Raw genomic sequence first — 20,000 nt, forward strand, 5'->3', positions numbered from 1 at the left:
GTATTTTTAACGTTATATATGCTAAGACTGTGCTCTTAATGTGTCTCTCTGTCTCGATGCAGTTGCAGGAGGAGCATCAGAAGGCTCTGGTGCGGAGGGACTTCCAGCTGCAGAGCCTGAGCCTGCAGACGCGTCTGCAGCAGAAGTTCTGGAGCCAGGAGCGGAACCGGCTGGTGCAGGAGGCCCAGCAGCTCAAGCAGAGCCTGCTGCTGCTTAGCCTCAAGCTGCGCTGGTTCCTCAAGCAGTGGCGCCTGGGCAAGAAGCTGGAGGGAGACGCCAAGGACATCCTGGAGGTCAGGACCAGGCTGGACTTAAAGACAATATGATGTTGTGCTGTGTTAGCTTTCTAGCCACAACCTGAGTGAACTAGTGTTCTATTGAATATGACTAATGTGATCATTAGGGCGCAAGCACCTTAGGAGCAGGTTGTGGCCTGCCCCGAAGGTGCAAAGCCCTATTGCTCCTGTAAGGATTATTATTATTAGGGCCCAAGCACCAGAGGTGAATATGACTAATGTGATATTTTTTCCAATATAGCATACAGAATGTTCTTGGGTGCCTAAAGCACCAGTAATTCCCAACAGTAATAATGGGGGTAGAGGAAGAGAGAGAGCGGGAGTTGGGATGAGGGAAATGGAGAGAGAGAGAGGGAGAAAGTGAAAGGGGGTGATGGAGAGATAGAGAGTAAAACAGTGCTTTGTGTGTTTGGTGCAGGTGGGTAATGTGAAGGACCTGTGCTTGCTGCTGGAGGAGGAGGCCCTTAGCCCTCACCAGGGCGACAACAAGATGGCTGCCGCTGAGGAACAGCCCCTGAGCCCCACGACTAAAGAGCACTGCCTGCTGGACAAGAGCTTCAAACAGGTACACCCACACTCCCTCACTCACCTCTCAATAGGACCTGTGTTGTGCCGACCAACCGCGCCAAACCCGCAACTTGCAGCACCTCAAATTGGTTTGCCAGCAAGGAGACTCAGGCCTAATACATCCGGTGTATACCATATATGGGAACTGTGCAATATGCTGTCCTGGCTATTTTTGGCTATTTATTCATTATTCATTTATTCATTTATTTATTGATGTGTCTGTGTGCCAGTATTGGTACATATCAGGGTGTGCACTTCATGCGTCACATACATCAACATTGCTCTTTTTTACAGCATACTATATTTATAGTATGCAGTGCATATGTACAGTATATGCTGAATCTGTGGGAAGATTCTATTTGTTGTGCCTTCACTGTACGTACAGTTCAGCGAGATGCTCTAAATTTCATTGTACAACTGTGCAGTGACAAGAAAGGCGTTCTATTCTATTCTATTCTATTCTATTCTATTCTAAAACCCACAGGTGCTAATGTCTCTTACTACTACATCTCTTTAGGCATCGAGAAGGTGGTTTACTTAGCGTACATACTGCACAGCCACTGTACCATCTGGCTACTGTTTCATCCAACAGCACATGAACCCTTAGCCGTGGCCTTTTGCCCTGGTACACTCACTCTCTGTAGCCCCAGAGCAGGGCTGAATGCCACACTACATGTGGTTCACATTTAGACTGAAGTTGAGATATAGGTCACAGAGATAAAGCACACAGCCTGTCCACACATTAGCCCATGACCAGTCGAACGTCTACGAACAAGGATATCGTTTTACACACCCACACATTTTAGCTTACTGTGTGTGTTTCTGCATGTGTTTGTTGAACCTTGGTTGTCGGTCCTGAGGTGGTGACCTGTGTTCTTGTGTCTCTGTTCCCCCTAGCAGAACGGCGGCGTGAGCGGCACGCTGGCGGACCTGCAGGGTGCACTTCAGGACCTGAGCGTGGAGCTGCGTGAGGAGAGGCAGGGCTCGCAGGAGCTCACGCAGCAGTTCGCCAAGGCCAAGGCCTCCTGGGAGGTGGAGAGGACCGAGCTCAAGAGCCTCATCACTCAGGTGAGCCACTGAGCCACGCACAGTCATACAGGTGAACTGGACCGCTCTCTACAGGGTCACACAGGTAAACTGGCTTAACGCTACAGGTCAGACAGGTGAACTGGTAAAGTCTGTAGGTTGCAGGACATAGATCCAGATGCTGCCATGGTGAGTGGTCCCAACAGTAGTAATGCAAAGGCGTTTACGATGAATTAGTTATCAGTCGGGCCTCGGGGCATCTCATCTGTAGTCTGAGCACAGTATAACTCTGATTGTCTTTGGGAATCACATATTGAGTTTACTGTTGTCTCAAGCTAAGCTCCTGGATAGTGGGGATTTTCACAGTGCTCTTTTAGATTCTACTCCTTGTCTTTCAGAGCATAATTACCAAATCCTTGAACAGTCAAGAGCCCTTTCCAGGTTTCCTCCAGTTTAACTTGGAAACAACCCTTAACGTTCGTTTTCAAAACTCTGCAACTCACCGAGTGGTTAGTTGTTAAATACCGGAATTATCCTTTAACTACAGTTGGCATGACAGGAATAAGTGTCCACCACCTTTACATCGGAAGTGTGCAATGACCAAATCTGTAGTAGTTAATATGCAGAAAAACCTTAATGGCCACTGGATCAAATGCCACCAAAAGCAAGACAAACGAGAGGATCGTAGATGTTAAGACTTGAAATTAAATGTGTTTCACGAGAGATCCAATGAACCGAGAGTTGTTTGGCTGAGCTATAGCTTTGAAGAGTCATTAATAATCGGCATGTCACCTGTGATATGTGGCCTTTCACACAAACCTTCCCGGTGTGTGTGTGTGTGTGTTCCCGTAGATGCCTGTATGTGTGTGTTTATGTATGTGTGTGTGTGTGTGTGTGTGTGTATTAATGTGTGCGTATTTATGTGAGTGCATGTGTGTGTGTTGCCACCACTGCCTAGAGCCAGGCTCCGGTGGTGAGAGATGAGTTTAATATCGGCGCGCTCCAAGACACATGCTCATAACCGCAGCCTTCCTAATGACTCTAATTAACAGGCAGGCTGACGAGCCGAGACCAGACAGATCCGTCTTCAACAGGCCAGACACAGGAGGAAGGGGTGGGGGAGGGGTGGCAACAGAATGGGTGGATTTTAGTAAACACCACGGCAACAAAAACACAAAAAGATAATAGAGATAAAACAGTAGAAGAAATCAAAAGAAACAGAGAGAATCTGTCTTTGCGTTACGGTTTAGGTGATTAAATTAACTGCTGCTGTATCTGCGCTCCCTCTTAAAGTAAGTGACGAAGAGCTTGTGCCCAGACTGTTTATTCCCACTGGGCTGTCAGCGCCACTAGCAGATCTGGAGCTGTGGCTGGGTCAGGCTTTACGAGCCGGACTGGGTCAGCCTCCACCGCTCCAGCAGCTTCCTTCCTCCCTGGCACTCCCTTGCTTTTTCCCTCTTTCCCTCTGTCCCTCTTTCTCTCTCTCCCTCCCCCTCTACCTCCCTCTCTCCCTTCCCTCCCTGCCTTTTGTTTGTCTTCCAAGGCCGGTGCAGACAGACTGCCCTTGCCAAGCGACTCAGAGCCAGGGCCCACATGTGGACAAGTCCCAGTCCCAGCCCTAGTAGCGCTGCCTCTAGAGCCCATGTGAACAGGGTCAGCCACGTTAGAGCTGACTCTAGCAGAGCCCATCTTCCAGCTTCTGTCTGAGAGGAGACTGACTATTTGTGAAATTTATATGATGGTTTACTAGCAGCCTTAATGCCAGATAGAAAATGAAAGGGTCTAATGACTTTAATTTCCTGCTGTTGCATGCTGGTTACTATCCCCATTATTTTTACATTTCATCAATAAATGTGTCCTTCATTTGGGGGAAAAAGCTCTGGTGGTGGTGAGGCATTTATTACAAGAGGAGTTTGGTTGAAGTTATTAAAGGGGACCCAGAACTGAACATTTTTCTGTGTGCTGTGGTTAAATGGACCAGGACTTGCTGCCATCTCTGGTCTATTAACAGCACTTCATTTTGGTGTCCCTGGTGCCATCCCCTCAGCAACGCTGCCTCCAGACCTAGATGGGCACAGCTGGCACCAATCCCTCAGTCTGGCGTAGGGAGGGGGTGCCAATCTCCGCAGCATGGCACTCGAGCAAAATGGCATTAAAAGAACAGCTGTTGGTGTACACAACACCCCACCATGCCCACGACTACAAAGGATCCTCATAGCTCACGTCCATGTCAGTGAATGATCACTGGGTGTGAAGGACAATAGATTGAGTCCAGACTGCAGCGCACTGTGAGATTCCTCACCTCAGTATCCTCAAATGCCCCCTTGGGCACCAGTGCCATATTGGAGAACACGAGAGCTCATTAATGACCAGCTCTCACTACTAGTTGCAAACAAACAGAGAGAAAATCGCTTCTTGTCACGCAGTCGGCGGAGAATCGTTGGATCACCACATTTCGCCGGTTTGCCAGGTTTGACCCGGGTTCGCTGGAGCCGTGGAAGACTGGCAATGCCCTGCCTCTCGCTCACACGCAATTGATGGGCCTCCCAGAAGGCTGCGGGGCTTTAATAGCCCAGCTGACACGAGCTCGTAAAAAAGAAAAGCGTGAGCACTGGCTGGAGCTTTTGAAGCCTTGCTTGCTGGAGGCGGAGGCGAGGGTTCATGTGAGGTGAGAGGGGAAGGGAGGAGGTGGAGGACGGGGGGTGGAGAGGGAGCATTTTTTTTTAAATTTTTCAATCCTTCATGTCTGAGAGGCGCTTTATCATCAACGTAATAAAAGATGGATTATTAGTCATGTGGCACCAGAGTTTTACAATCAGTTGGGCACAATTTATTTTTACGATGGTGATGATAGTAGGGGAATGTTTTGCAGAATATCACTAAATGTTCTGCTCTGCTGTTCTGCCATCTGCTGTGACAATGGCATCTTTGTCTGTTGTACGTAGTTTAGCAATAAGTTAACTCTAAGACATAATCATAAACCTCCTTAGAGAAGAGCCAAGTGTCTTCGTTTTGCTCACAGGATGAGGTCATAGGACTCTTCTGTGTAGAGGTTTACAATGTGCAGTTTAACTCACCCAGGTTTGGTCACTAAACCACTTCCTTGGAATATCCTCCTGAAAACATCATCTCAGCAGACCCCCCCATCTCTGAGTCTGACCACTCCTCTCTCTCCCCCTGAAAACCTCACATCATCCGTGAGTCTGACCACTCCTCTCTCTCCCCCTGAAAACCTCACATCATCCGTGAGTCTGACCCCTCCTCTCTCCCCCTGAAAACCTCACATCATCCGTGAGTCTGACCACTCCTCTCTCTCCCCCTGAAAACCTCACATCATCCGTGAGTCTGACCCCTCCTCAATCTCCCCCTGAAAACCTCACATCATCCGTGAGTCTGACCACTCCTCTCTCTGTCCTCAGCTGGAGGCCAAAGCCGGGAAGGCTGGCTCACTGGCGGCGACGGGCGACAAGGACCATCCAGACCTGAAGGGGGCGCTGAAGCGAGAGCGCGAGGAGCACCAGCATCTGCTGGCCGAGTCCTACGCGGCTGTCATGGACCTGACCAGGCAGCTGCAGGTGAGCGAACGCGGCTGGGGCCGCGAGAAGCTGGATCTGCTCGAGCGCCTGGGCCAGGAGCGCAGCCAATGGGAGCAGCGGCTGCGTGATGCCCACAACAAGAGCACACAGGTCAGCACAGGGCAGGGGTCAAAGGTTATGACTCTGTTGCTCTGCTTCTCCTCCTTTTGTATCATTTGTTCAGTGTGTGTCCAGAGATGAGTGTGTGTGTGTGCGCGTCTGATCATATTTTCCATCTAGGTCTGTTTCTACTTTATTACACATTGTCAGTACTTCTCCCTTCTATCCTCCATTTTCTTCTATTTTTTCCCACACCACGCTGATGGCTCTCCTCCTCCCACTTTTCTCCCTTCACCACCTCTTTCCCCCCCTCTACTTATTCCTCCTCCTCATTCTCATCTTCCTCATCCTCCTCCTTCTCCTCTTTCTCCTCCTCCTCCTCCTCCTCCTTCACCTCCTCCTTGCTGAAGAATAGGCTGTCCTCATAGTCCTCTGTGCCGTGGCAGATTACAGGTTACAGGCTGAATGGCATGCGATTGCATCAGTCATGGCTCTGGGGCAGCCTGCGGTCAATCTCTCCCTGTACTGCCTGGTGCTCCCACAGGGCCAGCTCACAGCTCTCTCCCTGGCCAGAGGTGTGGCGCAGACGTCCCAACCACAAGGGAAAGAGAGAGAGCGTTTACGATGCTTACAAGACATGGTCCGCCTCTTTCTGTCTCCCCTCCGTGGGCTGCCTGATGTTCTTAAAGAGACGTCTCAGCTTTTTGGCTTTGAGCGACTATTTCCCTTTTTTAACAAAGGAGATTTTTTTTTGCGATCATGCTGTAGAGGGATTCTTTGGGAGTCTCCCTATTGCAGTGAAGCAGCCAGACAAACAGAATGGGGAAGTCCAAAGCCCAAAGCACATCCTCTCACATCTCTCTATCGCTCTCCTCTTCCCTTGGCTTCTCCTCTTATCTGTCCTTGGCTCTTTATCTGCGGCTGTGTATTCACTGTCATGGAGTTCAGGGCCGCTCCAAACAGAGTAGTGGTTTGTTGGATATTTCGTAGTAAACATTGAAATGGACAGAGGAATTTGGAGTGCACTTGGTGAACTGTAGATTCCCCCTCATCTTTCCTCACCCTCCCTTTGTCCACTTCCAGAAAGGATGTGGGTTCCTTTGTGTGACTTCATCTGTTTTTCTGTGTGTGTGTGTGTGTGTGTGTGTGTGTGTGTGTGTGTGTGTGTGTGTGTGTGTGTGTGTGTGTGTGTGTGTGTGTGTGTGTGTGTGTGTGTGTGTGTGTGTGGAAACATCCTGAGTCAGCACAGTCACACGGTGCAGCGAGCTCTCTGCATGAGAGAGGTATCGCACATCCTCCCTGATCTCGCATGATTCAAACGCTCTTCTCTTTTCCTCTCTTCCTTTTCTCGTCCACCTCACAGGCTCTGAGTGACCGGACGACTGAGATGGGGATTCCGGCTGATGCGGAGACCAATGGGACGCCCGTACAGAGGTGGGCTTTTACTTTTGCTTTTGATGAAAAGAGGAAATTGATTTTACTTCATAAAAGTCAGTGATGATGTTCATAAAATGTCATCTTTGTTTCAATGCTCTTTTGGTGGTCATTTTTTTTTGTTCAGGACCACGTCCATCTCGTCCATTCTGGAGCTGGACGGCTGTCCCTTTGCCTCGGGTCAGCAGGTCAACGGCATGCACGAGTCCTGCAAGCTGCCACCTGCCGACTCCTCGCCCCTCCTGGCCCGCACCGACCTGAGCGGCCTGAACCATAAGAACTGGAAGTACCTGACCAGCGAGTGCGCGCTGCCCGAGCAGGCTGACCCCTTCAAAACGTGGGACTGCCCCGCAACCGGCAGCGCCAGCAGCTTCCCGGGCCTCGACGGCCCCCAGCGCAGCTACACGGCACCGGACAAGACGGGCATCCGCATCTACTACAGCCCGCCGGCTGTGCGGCGCATGGAGGCCCGGTCGGCCAAGGGGAAGGGTCAGCAGCAGCAGGTCCAGCGTGGACACTCATCGCGGGGCGGAGGAGAGAGCCAGCCGTCAGTGTCCGCGCCTACGTCCAGCACCTCGTTGTCGTCCCCGACGCCGTATGACCAGTGGCTGAGCACGCTGTCGCAGCAGCACAGGGACCTACTGGAGGGCAGGACAGGGGTCGGGGGAGGTGGACCATCCTTCCACGGCCTGGAGATCGCGGGAAACCTGAGCGACGACATGAAGGAGATGACCAACTGCGTGCGGCAGGCCATCCGGTCCAGCTCGCTAGAGAGGAAATGCAGCAAGGAGGCTGGGAGCCAGACGGTCGGGGTCAGCAGCACGGGGACGCAGACGGCACAGCTGGTCAGCGTCGGCATGCAGACGGAAGGCCCTGGCCTCGGAAGCCGGACGGGGCTCCACAGCAAGAGCTGGTCGCCGCGGCCGTCCTCCTCACTGGCCTCGGCGCGCACGCGCCAAATCTCGTCCTCGCTGGAGAAAGTGGCCGGACGCATTGATCGGCCTTGCTGCTCGCCCAAGTACGGCTCGCCCAAGCTGCAGCGCCGCGTCTCCGCCTCGTCCTCACGCCTGGACGCCGCGTCCACCTCCTCGGCCGGCTCGTCGGCGGTGTCACGCGAGCGCAGCCTGTGGAGCCTCCACCAGCGTAGCGCCTCGTGCGGCTCGGCGTGGGCGCGCTCCACCACCACGCGCGACTCGCCCGTCCTCAGCGGCCTCAACGACGGCCTGTCCAGCCTCTTCAGCGTGGTGGAGCACGGCGGCAGCTCCGAGGCGCTCTGGAAGGCCGACCTGGGGTCCAGCAACAGCCCCGGGCGCCAGCCCCCCGCCGGGAAGCCCTCGTGCCCCAACCCCGGGGTCGGTCTGAACCAGACTCTGGGAGACTCAGCGCCGGGCGTAGGTGTGGCCGTCGGCTCGCAGCGCTACGGCACTGTGCAGGAGTTCATCCGGAACGTGTGCGGCCGCTCCACTGACGAGCCCAAGCCCGAGTGCCTCTCGGGGCTGTTGGCGGGCAGCGACAACGTCACCAAGATCGTCAACAAGCGCTTCATGAAGCCGGCACGAGACGACCTGGGGCCCGCCACCCTCAGCAAAGAGGTCAGCCTGAGGGACAGCCTGCCCGGCTCCGCCTCAGTGACCCTGGAGGTGAGCAGCGCTATGGCCGCTGTGTTCACACGCCTACACTCCCACAGCATGCAGCGGCATGTCCACTACGCTTACTACCACTGATATTCTTCATGTGCTTTTGCAATCCACCATTAAAAATGCATTTCCAAAGCCTTTACTAAATGCAATGAGATCAAGCATGTGTGAAAAGCATGTTAGCCTACGATTAGCGCCAGTTGGACTGCCCTGACTTCCTGGCTCATGACCAAACAGGTCTCATGGAATTGGTTATGCTAAGGGTTTAAGTGACCCATAAGTAGTCCAGGGCCAGACTGCATGCGTTGGCAAAGTGCTTTGGCGCTGTTCCTGTATATATTTCATACAGAGAGTGGGCTTGATGAAAATGCTTGTGCCTTTCACTAAAATAGTCTCTTCTTCCCTCTCTACTTCTGTTTCTTTTCTCTTCTTTTCTCTGTCTCTCTCTTCTCTTCTCTTCTCTTCTCTTCTCTTCTCTTCTCTTCTCTTCTCTTCTCTTCTCTTCTCTTCTCTTCTCTTCTCTTCTCTGTTGGTCTCTCAGGACTCTGTTTGTGACTGTTCCTCTCAGTCTCTCACCTCGTGCTTCGCCCGGCCGTCCCGCTACGCCACGCGCCACTCCCAGGGCCAGTGCAAGCATCGGCTGCCCGAGGGTACCGTGGCGACGGACGAGAAGCTGGAGGTCAGCGTGGCGGAGTAGTGGAGACGACACTGCCACAGCACACACTAGCAGACCACCAGACACACATGCCCACACACTCCTAAACACGGATATACACAGACTCACACATGCGTGCACACACACACCCACCAACACACACACACACACACACATGCTCAGATGCATTACACATTCACAAACTGCCACAAAACACACTGCCACACACAAAATACACTGCCATGTTTACAAATGCACACACACACACACACACACACACACACACACACACACACACACTGTACGCATGAACATACAGATGCACGCATGCACAGACACTGCTGTAAACACACAAAAACACTAAACTCTGAGGAGCAGAGACAGCGAGCCCTCAGCCCTCAGCCCTCGTGCTTCTCCATGCATACACACCCTTGGACTCCCCCTGGCCAGCTGATCCGATGGCCAAGGAAGAGGAGCGAGAACCCAAACACCACCCACAGCCACCACACTGCAGACCCCCTCCTCCTCTTCCTCCTCCTCCTCTTCCTTCTGCTCCTCTTCCTCCTCCACTACCAATAGTAAAGACCACACCACCAGCAGGACTTCTGCCCCAAAGTTGACATCAGTATGTCAGTATGCACCGGGACAGCAGCTGCTCCCTCGTCTCTACCAATGCCAACGATGTCAGGACTCTAAACAAGTCACCTTAACTTCACCTCTCCGCTTTTACCCAACTACCAAGCAGGACATTCTCAGAACATGTTGTACAGGACTCCAGGTCTTTCATTGAGGATGACTTACCACTAGGCCCAACAGTCACACACACACACACACACACACACACACACACACACACTCACACACTCAAATGACTATTCCAGTCCCTCGTGTTACAAAACAGATCGCCAGCTTCAGTCAGATCTTGTGCACAATGGTGATGAGCCGTTTTCTTCCTCATCAGTCGGGATATCAGTCGGGAATTCTGTACAGATCTGGGACACGAAGCTCCGTCATGGATTTGTCACTTCTCAAACGAACCGCTATTGCCTTTTTTTCTTCAATGGTGGTTGACAGGACTACCTGAATCAGTGAAAACCCAAACCAATCTGGCAAGGAGCCTTCAAAGCCACAACCCAGCAACACAACACACTCTGTGCCTCTGTTGCAGACCCCACCGGGGTTCAGTCCAGCCTTCAGCAACACACTCACTCTACAGGAAGAAACAGACAACAACAACAACACATGACAACAACAACAACACTTGATACAGTCAAAGGATCTATACAGGACCATTTGCCATCCTGAAAAGTCAAAGGCTGAATATAAATTGCTTTGACAATGTAAAACTGCCTAAAGCCACCTTGACCCTTTTTTAAAATAGGAGACTAAAATGTGCGGATGTACAGCCACAGTTCGTCAAGGCAGTGAAATCCCCCTTTTTTGAGAAGATAAAAAAAGACTATTCTATTCTACGGTATTGAGCTTCGTATATTGTAGTTCATTTTTGAGATGTCTCCTGTAAAGGCACATGTTGTTAGCTGTAGCGTGTAGCAGGACTGCTTTTGACTGTAGGAGCCGTCTCGTCGACGCTCAACCGTAGGCACACACAGGGTGCAGTTCGTCAGAGCCATCCAATCCATAGGCTCGGCTGTAAGGATGATTTCCTCTTTAGCTTCAGATTAGGGTCAGGAGTTCCCCCTTGTTATTGTTAAGGAATGACAAATACGGCTAGGATTGGATTACCTCTTTGCAGCTTGAGTTAATGAGTTTGTGATTGTGTGTGTGCGTGTGCGTGTGCGTGTGCGTGTGCGTGTGTGTGTGCGTGTGTGTGTGTGTGTGTGTGTGTGTGTGTGTTTGTGTGTGTGTGTGTGTGTGTGTGTGTGTATGCATGTTACTGCTCTGCATCGTAAAATGCTGTAGCAGCACTCTTTTGAAAGGCCATCCTCGCACTCTCTCTCCCAAACATTCCTTCTCTTTCTCTCTCTCTCTCTCTCTCTCTCTCTTTCTCCGTCCTTCCCACACATACCAACAAGGCTTCTGGGGAACCATGTTTTGCAGAGGCAAATATGTTTTAACCCTGTCTGATTGTCAACTGCGATTTTTTTGGAATAGTTAATTTTACATCAGCAAAAGTCACATTGAAACCATTTTTTTTTCAACTGTGTGTTTTGTTACTTGAATTATGATTGATGCAAGTCTGAAATATGGACAATGCACAGTTAACGAGTATTGTATGTTTGTATTGTATGAGTAGAATAGCCAATACTGTACCTGCAAACTACTGTGCCTGTCCTATTCACACAGTAACACCAAATGCGGCATTATGTCTGGTTGTTTAAATTTTTTTATTTTTTGTTTTAGTAGAGGCATATGCTCTCTTTTTATCTTCAGATGGAAGCCATGGAAGCCCTCAAAAAAATACTGCTAAACTCTTACTTGATGTCTGTGGATGTATGTCTCCCGTTACTTTGCTGTTATTGAGAGAACTGAAGAGTAACCCCCCACCCCACCCCACCCCATCTTTCCTGCATAATGTTTCATAATGTCCCTGTGTGGTGGTGCTGGGCTTGGAGAGAGGCTTTGATCAGACACTAAGTGCTTTCCCTGGGCTTTGATGACTAAACATCCCCCATCAATGGCATCATCATCACGTACACTGATTAGTGTTTTGCTCTTTAGCCTTTTGATTTTAACAACAGACAGACAAACACACGCACGCACGCAAGCAGAGATAAAGTAGGCTGTTCTGCCATTATAGGGAGATTTTGCAAACAGGCATACACACCTAGCTAGCGTTCTCTCTCTCTCTCTCTCTCTCTCTCTGTCCCTCTCTCTCTCTCTCCTTGTTCTCTCTTACTCTGTGCATGTGAGGAGATGAGTCAGCTGTTTAAATAGGGCATTACTCGAAATATATTCAGACTCCAGTGGGGAAAAAAAACGCTTCAGTCTGAACTGCTATCAATCAGCTGAAAGCTCCCCAGCTCTAGAGGGCTTAAAGACCACTAGCTCCTCCTGTCTGTAGACGCTGCTGCTGCTGAGATGCCCTGATCCGCCCCTCTGCTACCTCTTCTGACCTCTGACCTGGATGTAGATGTCATGCAACTTTGCCCATCCATTTCATGCCGTTTCCTCTTGCTCTCCTGAGGGTCACATGAGTGCCTTTTTTAAAACAAATGAGTCAAATTAGAGCTGTGGGGATGAGTAAGGCCAACGGCATTTTAATGTCATTGTTATGCCCCGTGAGGGTGTCTTCAGGATGTCCTAGGAACCCATATTTAGTCTGAGCATCCTCAGTTGGGTCTGGGGGCATTGGCATTTAAGAAGGTATTCAGATGAACCAACCACACCCCAAAGCGCTGTCATTGGTTTGATTGAGGTCTTCATTCATTCTTCACTAAGGCAATACCAAATCTCCATTTACCTTAAAGATTTTAAGGTAGCGAGTATAACATTTAGTCTAAGAAACGATCGGCTGTCTTAAAGGTAGAAGATTGTGATCACAAAAATGCCTCCAATTACTGTTTATGGTTGTTTTGTTGGTTTTAAACGTGTGGTTCATTCTCCTATGACTAAACTTCAGCAGTTAGCTACCCTGCAGCCTGCACACTTTCCTATTGCCAGTTTACAGTTCTCCACACGGGAAGCCCGGAGCTTGATCCAGATGATCCCTGAAGTACATCACAGGGGGGAAAGGTCAAGCATGTGCAGAATTAGTCCAAACAGAGAAATGGCGGCAAGCCATTTTTAGACTCCACTCTCCTGTTTCAAAGAGTCTTCAAAGTTCATTAACTGTTGCCCAGCTATGCAACAGAGTACTCACCTAATCTGGTCGGCCAATGTTTACACACGCAGTCTTAAACTCTTGGACCTACAGTTTCAGCTTGAGCTCCATCACTGATGTGTTAGAATAAGAGGTATTGTAGGCTACTATAGGTGTTTTTCCTTCATCCATGGGATGTAATAATCAGCTTGTGACCCTGCCTCCCGTTGCCAATCACTCTTGTCATTCCAACCCCCCTTTCAGTGTTCCCATCATGCACTGCACCTGCTCTCACTCTCTCACAGTTGCCTAGCAATATGTAAATGTTTTCTTAGCTAAACTTGTTGATATTATTTGCTAAATTATTCTGGAGAGGTTGCCTGTACATTTGAGTCCCACTTTTTTTTTCTTTTTTTTTTCAAAAGTTTTGAAAGAAAATCATGAGAATGGAAGAGAAAAGACACAAAACCCCTCCTGAATATTGTAACTTGAAAAAATTAATATACATAAACATTATTTATACTCTTTCTATCCTGACATTAAAAAGAAACACAGATGAATGTCTGAATTTGAGCGCAGTCCAGTTGAAGTCTGTAGCCCTCTCCCTCCCCTATCTGTAGACATTACTGTTTAAATGTAAATAGTGACATTTTTGAAGAAAGGTAAGCAAATGCAATACAGTTTTGAATTGCTAATGTCGTGGGGAGGGGGTGGATTTGGTTGTAAGCTCAAATATCATTTCCTGTTGTTTGCTGAACTTCACAAATAAATGTTTGTTGAGGACACTTGGTGTGCTTTGCCTCATTAATGCAATCCTGAGAATGAACCTTATTCAGCTTTCTGTTGACAGTGTATTTGTGTATGGAAATTTTCAAATCAGTTTCATTTTAACATGTGCTATGCTTCACTGAGGGGAAAATAAGCGGATTGTTATCCTCATGATATTTACACTCATCTTCAGCTGATGAAATAATGTCAATCATTTTATTCTTTCGTTACAGGCGTTCTTTTTTAATCTGCAGACAAAATTAATTTCTTAGAGGAAGAGTGGGAGTAGAACTCTAATTAGGGGCTTTGTGTTGCTGTTGAGCGCTGATGCTCCCACTAGAACAAGTTAAAGGAGTCAGGAGGCTAGAGTTTCCAGGGCAACGAGATGTTTTGACGCCATGGTATGATGGAGAGAAAATAGCAGTGGAGGAGAGATGAAGGCTTCAGAATGTGCCCTGGAACTTCTTCCCGAGAAGAGAGAGGAAAGGCTTCTCTCACTTATTCTGCTTTCACTGCATGTCCCCTCTTTCCTCCGTCCCCGTCTGTCTGTCTGTGACACTATGACACTTTTTCCTTCCTGGCTGTCATTTCTCCAAGAAATCTTTTTTTGTCTGAAATTCTCTTCCAGCTTTCTTTTGATTTTGTTTTTCAACATTCTCTCTATCCCCTATTCTATTATCTCCCTCTCTCACTCTCTTTCTCTCACCCTCTTTCTTTCCATTTTTCATTCCTATTCAGCATTTTCTCTCCCTCTATCTAAATCCTCTCTCTTTTTTTCTCTTTCTCCCTCCCTCTATCCCAGCTGTCACTGATGTGCTTTCTCTGGCCAGCTGCACTCTGGAATGATGAAATGGCGTGCAACAGGCTTGGACAGCGCTCGAGGGAGAAAGAGAGGGATCGCGCCGAACATCAACGGAAACAAGGAAGAGGGAAGAGGGCAGGCAGTGTGAGTGGACATGGGGGCGGGGGTTAGTGGAAACATGAGAAAGAGTGAGTGTGTGAGAATGAATGAGTGGGCTCCTCTCAAAGTCAGAGGCCACAGTGCAAGCTCACCATGAGGAAGAGTCCAGCTGTGCTGAAAACCTACGCAGATCAGTTACCGCAGAAACATGATGTCACAGTAGGGGTGAGCGGGGCTGACTCTTGGCCTTCACTTCCTGGGAACATCTGGTATCCCCACTGGTTGGGGAAACCAATCCCGCTACCCCCGCCCCCCTTTTTTTGAAAGGAAACAAGTTTGTGTTTGAATCTTGAAATGTCAGAGATAAACAGGAAATGACCTAATGGGAGCAACATTTGAAATAGAGACAGCCAACATTAGGCTTCATAGAGGAGGCTGACACCTCAGATCTGTGACCTATATTTACAGAATATCATTCAACATTGTAAGCTGTGTATTTTTAATTACATATTAATAATAAAAATAAAAAACAATAAGACCAATTATTATTCACACAAAAGCCTATAAAGACAGGTAAATTCAAGAATATATTAATTTATATTAATGAAAGCATAGCACATTTTCAAGTTCAATAGGTCTCAGTTAATCCTCCGGGAGTCACCACTAGATTGAGTCAGGCATACACACACACTCATGCGCGCAAATAGAGGTGAGTGGTGCCCAGAAACATCTGTAGTTTCCAACTGAGTCAAGCCTGAGTTGCTGTGTGTTCATTCAATATTGAAGTGGTCATTTTCAATTCCTCGGGTCATTTTGTCAGACGTGGTAATTGCCATCGTAAAAACCAAAATAGGATTTTCTATTTGTGGAGAGAACTGAGGAAGCAGCGCTGTGTGCAAATGAATGGTTCTCCTAGTGCACACTCTGAAGGTCATGGTTCTCCTAGTGCACACTCTGAAGGTCATATCCTTGGCAGTGGAGAAGGGTAGGTGACACTGAGGACAACATAGAGGAGAAAAGAAACGGTGTAGGGAGAGAGGTGTTTGGTAGGAGCATGGGGAAGAGGAAAAAGAGAGGGAGGCGAAGAAGAGAAGAGAAGAGAAGGTGTCACCAGTGGCCCATGTCTGTCAGGGTGCAGAGCCGTGTGATAACACACTCCATTTTACACTCCACTGAGCACAGAACACCCAAGGCTGAACTTCACACACACACACACACACACACCATGGTACTCACACACACATACATGCACATGCACTTCTCGGCAGGCATGTGTGCACACTTCAGTCTGCACACACACACACACACACACACACACACACACTCACACACACACACGGACACAAGCACATAGATATTCAGAGCACTCATGCCCATGCACATGCAAAATGAATCACACTGGCATATATCTCGCCTCTTCAAGCACACAACACAGTTATCTCGCTCTTCAAGCACACACACACACACACACACACACACACACGCACACATGTGCACAAACTCACACTGAGAGGCACTTACTCTATATACCTCACACCCTTGCACCACCGTAAGCGACTGTACTCCTAACTTTCATTACACTTACCCCTATCAGAGAATGTCTAATAAGGGGAGAACTGCCACTCTCGGAATACTTCCGGTTTCTGAACTGGTTGCAGTTCCTTCTGTGGTTCCACATGAGGGCGCTCGTCCACGAGTGCAAAATGCATGGAGGTCAATGGAGCTGTACCCCTCAAAATCCACTTTTCTTGGGATATAATTTTTTTTCAAGTAATTTGAGTATTGCATTCAAAAGGGGAGGTAAAGAAAATACACTTGGTTGAGTATTATATTTTTTAAAGTCACTTAATTGTTCTAAAAAGCCTTTCAGATGTGTCAATGACGTCATTCATTAGCACAATGCTAGCGTGTTATGTGCAACAACGACCCAACCTGTAAGAAATCAAAAGGACATAAGTACTCGTTCATTGAACTTTTGACCTATAACCCATGTTGAAGTTATACAAACTACAATCAAATCTGAGATTTGTCAACGACAATCAGGTGAAAGAGACCAATTTAGCTGTCTAGCTCCATTGACTCCCATTCATTCTGCACTCATGGCGATCGCCCCCAGTGGAACTCTGGTGGAACTGCATCCAAAATTCGGTACAATGGGACTTAATACGGAGTGGCAAGGCTCTCCGTAGACGGGCTCTGCCCCTATCAATGTTGACCCCTATGTGACCCCTATCAATGTTGACCCCTATGTGACCCCTATCAATGTTGTGCGCAAATGCAGCCTGGACTTTATGCATTGAGTCTTTAATGAAGGTGTGTGATTTCCCATCATTGCTGCTCTGTATCCTCGGCACCAGATCCCCACCCCCTACACACACACACACACACACACACCCCACCCCACTCTTCTACTGCCTACTCTCCCCAGCTTCTCCCCACAGTTCAGTCTGCCAATATGATAATGTAATTCAGTGCTACTGTGCGCGGGGTGAGACATTATTAAACATTTACAGAGCAAAGGAGGCCTGGAATTAATATTGCTGGGTGTCTGTCTGTGTGAGTGTCTACATGTGTGTGTGTGAGTGTGTGTGAGTGTGTGTGAGTGTGTGTGTGTGTGTGTGTGTCTGTGAGTGTGTGCGCATGTTTGTGGATGCGGGTATGTGTGTCTTTCCCAGAAAGGGGCTTGGCCTGCATTGCACAGGCTTTATCCTCACATTGCATCAGTCGGGTCAATCGATAGCCCCTCCCTGGTACAGGAACAGGTTTCACACTAAGGTTTTAGCTTGCATCATGTGACCTTTGACCTTTAACCCCAGTGGCTATCAATCGCAAATTCCTCTGAACTGCCACACCTACTACTAAACTCTTATTTCTCCACATTGTCAAAAAATCCAGTGGTAGCGGCCATTGATCACTGACGGAGCTCTTACTCCTCACTAATTCCCCTGTGTGCTTGTGTGTGTGTGTGTGTGGGGGGGGGGGGGGCAGCAATGGGCTGGCATCTCCTGTGTCAGGTCATCTTAAAGACGATGGAGATAAGATATGGATCACCTCTCTTGAGAAATCTGCGTGCTGGCGAGAGCCCAGCGTCTCTTAAAGTGGGTCAATGTGGGAGAGCAGAGGAGAGACAGAAGAGGGAAAGAGAGGAGAGAAAGAGAGAGATAGAGAGGAGAGAGAGAGATGCCCTTCCATGTTTCCCACTGTGTCGTTTACATCAGGGCGTGTTGAACTCTGCGTGTCAGGGAAGTGGGTGGGTTGGGTTCTGGAGATGTGCTGCAGTAGCATGCTGAGATTTTGATCTGTGAAGGGAGAGGAGAGAGACTCAAGGCACCTCCTTCTGATGTCGGCCTCCTCCGGTTTAATATGGACATCCTGAGTGGGGTGCAAATGATGACAATCGCTTCCCATTAGCCTCAGAAGGACATCAATTACTGTCCCCTCCTCAGGGGTGGCGGCAGTTAGACGCGTTGTCAGATATGTGACAGAATGCTCCACCTCTTCCGCTACAAACAAATGATAAGATATGAGCTTTTGTGTTGTTCAGTGGTTTGTGTGTGTGTGTGTGTGTGTGTGTGTGTGTGAGTGTGTATGGGTGTTTGAGTCTGTGTGTATTTTTGTGTGTGTATGTCTGTCTGTGTGTGTGTGAGTGTATGTGGGTGTTTGAGTCTGTGTGTATCTTTGTGTCTGTCTGTCCGTGTGTGTGTGTGTGTGTGTGTGTGTGTGTGTGTGTGTGTGTGTGTGTGTGTGTGTGTGTGTTTGTGTGTGTGTACGTACTGTATGTGGGTACCAAAGTGTGTCCATGTATAATGAAGATAAACTCAATGCATTGAACGCATGCTCTAGGTTAGTAGTGAGAGAGCGTCCAGATTGATTCTGTGTAATGACCAGAGGATGACGGCCCCGGAGGCCTCGGCCCCACAGCACTTCAGCACTCCAGCTTCTAAATGAGACAAACTGATGTCGCCAACTCACATTCAGAAAGACGAGAACGAGATACTCTCCCTCCACTCTCCTCTCATCCTCCCTCCCTCTCTTCCTCTCTCTCTCTCTCTCTCTCTCTCGTGTGTTTTGAGCTGCCATCTTGTTTAACTGTTGGGGCTAAACATATGGATCACAGTGTGTTGTGAGACTGCTTGGTATTGATCTCTAGCAGGGTTTTACTTAGTGACCTGGAGTAAAGCCTCCCTAATCAATATCCCCTCATCTGATCAAGTACAGGTAGTGTTAGCCTCTGGTCCATCCATCAGTTGGTGGGATGGGAAATACAAATGAATAAATGTATGTGTCCCCAAGCTGAAATCCCCAGTTCACTCCCATCATTCAGTGGGCATTTACTGAGGGCACTTCAAATAAGCTACTTTGTAACTCCGATACTGTAGATTTATATTTCATTTATATTCGCTCTGTTTGGCCCTAGAACTGCTTGTTTTGCTCAATGCATTCTGGCAACATCACAAAAAAATTGTTTTTAGCTGGTGCCCAATTGCTGTGAAGGTGTAAATCACCAGTTTGTGCCAATGGCAGTTGGCACCAATATCAGGCATTTTTTGCACTTACTGTTTGTGTACGTGTGTGTCTGGGGAGGTCTGTGTTTGTGTGTGCACTCGTATATGTGTGTGTGTGTTTGTGTGTGTGTGTGTGTGTGTGTGTGTGTGTGTGTGTGTGTGTGTGTGTGTGTGTGTGTATGTGTTTGTGTGTGTGTGTGTGTGTGTTTGTGTGTGTGTGTGTGTGTGTGCGTGTGTGTGTGTGTGTGTGTGTGAGTGCATGTGGAATAGCGAGACCTGATAGGCCAAGTTCAGAATAATTAGAGCAGCAGATTTTATCATTAGTCCACAAGAGCGGGCCAGTCCGGATTGAGCACAAAAGCAGGAAGTAGCCAATGGGCCTCCTTCAATTAAAAGTGAAATTGAGCGTACCGCGCGGAAATCAGGGCCCATTCTCTCGGCTGGGCCCAGACGGAGAGGGGAAAAAATACAAGGTGTTTGTTTGGTGATGTTTCTGTCAGGAGCAGGCGAAACGGAAGGGTGTGAGTTTCCCACGGACGATGCAGATGAAAATAAATAATCACACACACACGCACACATGCATTGCACACACACACACACACACACACACACACACACACACACACACACACACACACAATCACATACACATACACCACATGAATCAAACATAAGCACTTGAGTAAATTACACTAAAGACAACTTTATTGACTGTAGATAGGCAGCTCTACAGAAAGAGCTGAAGTTTACAAATTGGCAAAACGAACAGTTACAGTCATTTTACAATATAGAGATTCATACGCTCAAAATAGATCA

At 48.5% G+C, this 20,000-nt stretch overlaps 1 protein-coding gene across 4 annotated transcripts in view; it reads left to right on the forward strand.

The window, feature by feature from the left end:
- mtcl2 (microtubule crosslinking factor 2) overlaps positions 1-13,795 on the forward strand; it is a 51,579-nt gene extending 37,784 nt beyond the window's left edge. For 2 of the 4 annotated variants that reach the window (XM_076277188.1, XM_076277191.1), the window contains exons 8-14: positions 63-293; positions 715-861; positions 1,761-1,931; positions 5,309-5,575; positions 6,888-6,958; positions 7,086-8,598; positions 9,137-13,795. In XM_076277188.1, coding sequence (XP_076133303.1) covers positions 63-293; positions 715-861; positions 1,761-1,931; positions 5,309-5,575; positions 6,888-6,958; positions 7,086-8,598; positions 9,137-9,292 — 2,556 coding nt within the window. In that variant the 3' untranslated portion in view covers positions 9,293-13,795. The remainder of the gene's footprint in view (positions 1-62; positions 294-714; positions 862-1,760; positions 1,932-5,308; positions 5,576-6,887; positions 6,959-7,085; positions 8,599-9,136) is intronic. The other 2 variants (XM_076277190.1, XM_076277192.1) reach the window with 1 other exon arrangement.
- Positions 13,796-20,000: the final 6,205 nt, after the last annotated feature.

This window comes from Alosa pseudoharengus, unplaced genomic scaffold (assembly GCF_046254945.1).
Source record: "Alosa pseudoharengus isolate Yale_2024_CS ecotype anadromous, Long Island Sound unplaced genomic scaffold, YU_APseudo_1.1 YU_APseudo_1.1_scf_9, whole genome shotgun sequence".
NCBI classification, from domain to species: Eukaryota; Metazoa; Chordata; class Actinopteri; order Clupeiformes; family Clupeidae; genus Alosa; species Alosa pseudoharengus.